Source organism: Antrostomus carolinensis, unplaced genomic scaffold (genome assembly GCF_000700745.2).
Source record: "Antrostomus carolinensis isolate BGI_N321 unplaced genomic scaffold, ASM70074v2 scaffold53926, whole genome shotgun sequence".
In the NCBI taxonomy this organism is placed as follows: Eukaryota; Metazoa; Chordata; class Aves; order Caprimulgiformes; family Caprimulgidae; genus Antrostomus; species Antrostomus carolinensis.
The window spans coordinates 1-6,710 of record NW_010323622.1 but is presented as its reverse complement, the minus strand read 5'-3'; the positions used below and the strand labels follow the sequence as shown (position 1 = coordinate 6,710).

Genomic DNA, 6,710 nt, shown 5'->3' with positions numbered 1-6,710 from the left:
TCCCTTGTTCCTTGGTTGAACAGACCGACAGTGATGAGTGTCCATCACTTCTTTCATTTTTAACTCAGTTTCTTTAGTATCTATGAAAACACTGGAAAGGTGTGTCCTGTAGACAAAAGCAGTTATCCCATGAGCCAAAGAGCAATGACAGGCAGGAGAACTATGGGAACACCTCAGCTACAGATATACTAAATAGTCCACAAATAAACTCATCTTTCAGCCGCAGAGTAAGGCAGGAAGTGCCAACAAACACCCTCTGTGTACACACCTTGGCAGGGTCAGTTATATCTTCAGTACCAGAGGGCAGGTCGTCCCCAGCTTGTGCCTCCTCCCCACTATGGCCGTTCACAGATGCCAGTTCCCTGCGCAGCTGAACAAACTGCTCAGTAGTCAGAAAGTCTCGAGGCAAGTTGTTCTGTATGTGTTCTTTAAACCTAAGAACAGTCAGAAACAAGTCCACACAAATTTGATGTCGCAATACTCTGCGGGACCAGAGCAGGATAATAAATCCCAGTGGGGTTCCCCATTACTGCATCCACCTAGAGCAAAGCTGGGAATGCAGCTCCTGACAACTCCCTGGCACCACGCTGCTATCTATCAGACTTCAAAAGCTTCCCCTCTCAAAGAGAAACAGAAGGTGGATGAGCTTCAGTGGCAAAGACAGACCATCAGTGGCAAAGGACAAGATCAGTTTTAGAGGAAGTTACTTTGTTTTCAAACCAATAGAGCTGTAGAAGTTGGGGATGATTAGCACATAATTTAACTAAGGTTTCTGGTTCCTCCTTAACCTCTTTGTATTAATGCACAATTCGACTATCCAAAGCTTAACCAAGTATTTCCCTTTAGTCAGTTAAATTGCTGTTTCACCACATGTGAGCATTGCTCGAGGAATTAAAGTTCAAAACTGCTCATTCTGATTTTCTACAGACATCCTCTCTTCTTCCTCACAATTCCAAGGTCTTCTTTTATTCCACAGCAGCATTTGTGAATTTATCTAAAACCAAATTCCTAAAATGTGTGTCAGTGCTTTAAAACAATCAGTCAGACTGTGTGTGTGAGTACACAAATACATAAATAAGCACAGAAAACTCAGTTACTACTTGAAGCTCTTGTTCTGGGTGGACATTTTCACCTTTACAGAAGGAGGTTCAGCTCACAGCACTAACTAGAGCTTTGTTTTCTCTTTACCTCTGGAAATGATGACTGTAGAGTTGTGTTGGAATTCCGAGGATGCGGTCATATATGGATGTAACTTCCCTTAGGTTTCCCTGATCGTTTTCCCAGTTTATATACATTTCCCATAGTCTGTCAGAACGGAAATCTGTCCCAGCAGCTAAGACTGCGTGTTCATAGGCTCTGGAAAATCAAATAATTCTACATGTGGTGACAGAACAAGGAAGAAAAGTTCTGGCTCTCAGTTGTTTAAAGATTATGAGCAGCCTCATTTACTTGCAACCACACTTATATTCATTATTTAAATTCTTCAAAGTATTTTCTAGATATCTCTAGCAAGATCTACAGAATTTTAGAAAGTTCACACTCACTTTTTTTTTTCCCTCCAGCACTATCACAACAGAACAAATAAAGGGACCAGAAAAAGCCTCCTGCAGGAACGCCAGATATTAGGAAAATACACAAACTTTACCACTTTCACTCTGGAAACATTCTAAACCCATTACTTTAGCAGTCTGGCACACATGCAGCTAGAAGCTGCTTCAGTTAAAGTTCAGTTAAGGTTTTGGGTCAAACTTTAGTCCAACCTCTTACTCTAACCAGGACCAGGGCTGGTAACAGATGAGGTCAGATACATTTCAGCCATACCCTGAAAACCTACAAGGAATTAAATCCCAAAAATTCTGTGGGGAATCTGTTCCAGGGCTGCACTAAGTATTTCCTAATGTCTGCTCTGAAGATATCAAGTCAGAACACGTGATGCTTGTACCGCACTGTGTTGTCTACTCTTTCTTAGGGAATCTGGCTCCATCACCTTTTAAAAGTCTTTAAGGAACTGCAGGTTGTTCTTAGCTTGTCCCTTTGCTTAAATGTATCACAGACTTGCCTAGATTGGAAAAGAGCTTTAAGATCATTGAGTCCCATCATGAAATTGGCATTTTGGTATTAATCTGATCACACTGCTTGTGACTGTACATTCGGGCTTCTCGTAGCCCTCAGCCTGCTGCCAACTTACCCTCGAATAGTGCTGTTAGTCTCAGGGTCAGCAGGGTCCAAGGTCTCCTTTAAGAAGTTAATATAATGTATCCAAAGATCAACACTAAGAGGAATTGCCTGAAGCCCTCTGCGATAAACCTATGAAGAGAACACCAACTGTACTTCAAATACTCAATGGCGTCCTAATAGAGAGGCAACACTGTGTTATCCGGTGAACCTTAGAAATACTAATTACTGGAATTTTGTTTAAATAATCTACCATTACCATTTGGGTGGAGGTTGGATAGAACATGGCAATGTTCTGATCTCCACGTGCAGAGTCTTGATCTTCAAAGCGCAGCGGTCCCTGCATTCTGACCAGGTTGTGTGGGCAGGCTTTGGGGTACAGACCATAGGGCACAGACCCATTAGAGCATCATTGACAGCGTCTGACCAAAAATGCAATAAGATGTAGCAATTGTGACCAGCAAAACCAACTATATTGTTTTGAAAATGAGTAATAAACGTAAAGTGACAGAAAAGCCCTGCCCTACTTGTTAAGCTGCAGTGTAATACAGAGGCTTGCACTGCAAAGCTTGACAAACTGTAGAGGTTTAACGCACCTGCCAACAAAGAGAAAAAACATTAGCTACAAATGCCACAGAGGTGACAAGTGCAAACAAAACCCCTACAAACCTGAGCGTACACGGCGGGTACTGGCAGCCAAATGACTCGCAGCCCCTCAGTCATTATTTGGCTAACAGGACCGATGGCAATAGCTGTGCCCAGCTGCCTACATACCTCATCAGACTGCTTAACGTTGTCGTGTCGCTTCTCCAGGTCGGCGTACTTTTTCCAGTATCCATAGCAATATGGATAATGCGTGAAAAACCTGTCAAATGCTTTCCTGGCAGCTGGCAAGTGGTTCTGCAAGAAACACACAAGAAAAGCAATGAATCTTTTCCTTAAAAAAAAACAACAAACAAACAAACCCAAAGCATTCGCGTTATTTTAAAAACAACTGTTTTAACATTGTCTTAAAAAGAACTGGCTTTAGTTTGTGATCTCTGCTGAGAGCACTGGCAAGGGCAACTGTCTGCAAACAGTACCTGTGAAAGCCTGATGTGCAGTCTGAGATCTGTCACTGGAATATCCACGACTTGTTTTGGTTTCTCTTTGTTTATTTCTGGAAGGATAAGGAATAAGGGGGCAGGTACTAACCTCCTGCTCGACATACTGCAGTAGATACACCCATCCTGTGAAATCCTGGGGATTGTCCTCTACTACTTTCCAGAACTTGTCAAAATCTGGAGGGAAGCAGGTCTCAATATCCGATGTCTGTAAACTTTCGATATTTGGAATTTCACTCTCCTGCGTGTTCTCTTCATTTAGGTCAGGGGAACTATCAGGTGATTGTTCCATCTCAGTCACACTCATAATCTCTGTACTGAAGTCCATTTGCTGTTCCTCGGTTGCCGTTTCAGCGCCGTTGTCTGTGCTCTCATTGCTGACAGTCGGCTTCTCCTCCTCCGTGCTCTCTGCGTTCTCCATGGCTCAGGTTACTGCTGGTCCGTAGCGCGAGGTCCTGCGGAAACAAAAAGACTCAGTATTCATGCAGTGAAGATTCATGCAGTGAAGATTCATGCAGTGAAGATTCCAGGAGAACTTGGCTGTGAATTATTAAGCAAGAGTCACCCAAGTGCTTCAGGCGTTCGTATATTTCACCACAAACCTCCATCAATCAGATCTGCTCCACTCTTGTGCCTAATTCACAATTAAAAAGCCATGTTAATAGCAGTCACACATCTTAACATCTGCACTCATGAACGATTGTTTTTCTAAAAAACTATCACACGTAGCTATTGAGGTATAAAAGTGAACCAACACAGTTTTTCTGTGTGAGTCTGGTGGAAGTTTACTCCACATAAAGAACTATGTTCATTTACTCAATTCTCCTACTTGGTACAAATCAGTAACTTCTTTGCAAATTAAGTACCAGTTAAAACGTACCCTCAATGCCCAGCTGGACTGGCTTAAGTGATAACTCTGCAAAGGAAATAATTACTACCAGCAGCAGGCTCAGTCTACACTAATGATGTCTCCACAAACTAACCAGCATCAGAGGGCCAGAAAAAGCACTTAGGCCAGTCCCTCGTGCAGTCACTTGCTCCGCACACAGCTCCATGCCAAGGGCTCCTCCTGCCCCTCAGGACAGACTCCAGCTACCTCCCACTCTTCACTGTGATCGCCCTGCCAAACTGCTGCCCAGCCCTGCCCTGCTCCCCAAGGCCAGGCCAGCCTAAGGGGGCTGTGCTGGTGCTGCTCTGCCAGGCTCAGCCCAGCTGATCTCGCCTGAGGCACTCAGCCCAACCTTCCCCACATCCAAACCAGATCCCGAGGACTAATGGACTCCAGGACACCCAATAAATACCCAGGTAAAACACAACACCTTTAGCTGTGAATCTGTTCTGGGTGAAGAACAGCACGAGAGCTCCATCCTCAAATGCACCATAGCCACTGCCACTCCTATTCCCCTTCACTTCTCAGAGAAGATGGCAAATAAATAAGTTCAGCATTTAAAACCCAAGCATTCCCCACCCCACTAGGTACCTCCAGAATTCTTTCCCACTGAAAGCCTGACAAGAGAACAAGCAGATGTCTCGCTCTCACTTCAACAAACACACTGATAAACCATCAATACCAGCGGAGGGAAAACACTGATGGAAAGGAAAAACACCTGTATCCAAACTTCAGCAGGTTCAACACGTGAGATCACAGTTCCTGTTCTCCTGGGAGACCACCAAGCCAAGGAACGAGGGAGCAGGGTTAAAAGCTCCACAGGGTCCACTCTGCAAGTTTTCTAATTACTGTTTTTTTTAAAAAAAATAATTATTTTTATTCTCCATTCTGTGCACCATCTGGAAACCAAATAAATACAACTTTCCTTTAAGGTAAACAGTTCAGAATTCCATAACTTTATATGGAAACTGCTCATTAAAATGAACAGTTCAAGGCATTTAACAGCCACAGGAACACGATGTGACTCCACAGAGCACTACACCGCTTCTGTTCTACAGGAGAAGAGCACGACTCTGTAAGAGGAGCAGTTTATTTCATTAACAACCAGTTCTTCCCCACAACCTGGGCCACTCCTGAAACCTGCATCAAAAGCTGGTTTCTTTGGTGAGTGTTGGAGATGTGTCTTCAAAATTGATTTAAGAATAAACATAATTTATAAGTTAAGAAATTAAATATCAAAGCAGTATCGCTACAGCTTTAACATACAGAGCAGAGGTGCCAAATTAAAGCAGCTGCTACCGTTCACAGCTTATCTCTGTAAAGAACAAAATCAAGGTGTAAAAGGAGTGGGTTATGCAAAAGGCAGTCCCAACACTTGAAAAAAAAAAAATTAAACCAGTTTAAAGGTTGTTTACAGCTATAAAATTTGAAAAACCTAAAGCAACTCATTTTAAACATGAAATAATTTATGACCTAAGCTTATTCTGATATTTGACAGATGCCTTCCCTCTCTAGCTGATTCAGAATCACACACAGAGAGAATGGTCTGGATTGGAAAAGCCCTTTAAGCTCATCGAGTCCAACCATGAACCCAACACTGACAAGTCCCTGACTAACCCATGTCCCTCAGCACTATGTCTACACGACTCTTCAATCTCTCCAGGGATGGGGACTCCACCACTGCCCTGGGCAACCCCTTCCAATGCCTCAGAACCCTTTCAGCAAAGAAATTCTTCCTCACATCCCATCTCAACTGCCCTGGGCACAACTGGAGCCCATTTCCTCTTGTCCTGTCCCTTGGGCCTTGGTTGAACAGACCCACCCCCACCTCTCTCCACCCTCCTCCAAGGGACTTGCACAGAGCCACAAGGTCTCCCCTCAGCCTCCTTTTCTCCAGGCTCAACCCCCCCAGTGCCCTCAGCCACAAGGGAACTCAGCACACTTGTGCTCCAGACCCTTCCCCAGCTCCGTTCCCTTCTCTGGACACGCTCCAGCACCTCCATGTCCTTCTTGGAGTAAGGGGCCCAACACTGAACCCAGCACTCAGGGTGTGAGAAGATGTACTGCAGCTTAAAAACCAACTCCTCCAAATCCAGCTGTGTTCAGATGAGGGGAAGGAAAAAGAAAGAACAAGAGAGAAGCAGTCAGTGCTGGGTCATCTCTGCACACAAGTTTCAAAAAGAAAGGAAAAGTCTGTTTGACATTTGAAGACGTTCCAGAGCAGCCCTGGGGAAGGAAGGCTCAGCCACAGGCTCACAGGAACTGAGGGTTTAAAACAGCCGAGATGATCGACCCTGGCCCCCCACAAACACCCCTCGACCCAGGGAGCTGACGCACGTCCAGCACAGCCAGACACGAACAGAGAAACCCAATTCCAGGGGTTTCCACACCACTCAGGCAAAATAACTAAATATTAGACAATTACACGCACCAGTTTTAAGTCATTTATGTCAACACATTATTTATCCCGTTTTAATTAAGCGTTTATTGCTCACAACACTGGTTGTGTTATAAATATAAATTAACTAACGGAAACACCGGAT

At 44.1% G+C, this 6,710-nt stretch overlaps 1 protein-coding gene across 1 annotated transcript; it reads right to left on the bottom strand.

Moving 5' to 3' along the window:
- Positions 1-253: 253 nt before the first annotated feature.
- LOC104527007 (pre-mRNA-processing factor 39-like) lies at positions 254-3,716 on the bottom strand (the record flags this gene model as incomplete). Its single annotated transcript, XM_010170612.2, has 5 exons — positions 3,370-3,716; positions 2,950-3,075; positions 2,189-2,307; positions 1,189-1,356; positions 254-434 (listed from the first exon to the last, which is right to left on the bottom strand). Coding segments are annotated over exons 1-5 (924 nt in total), but the record flags the coding sequence as incomplete, so codon positions are not given.
- Between the last annotated feature and the right edge of the window lie 2,994 nt (positions 3,717-6,710).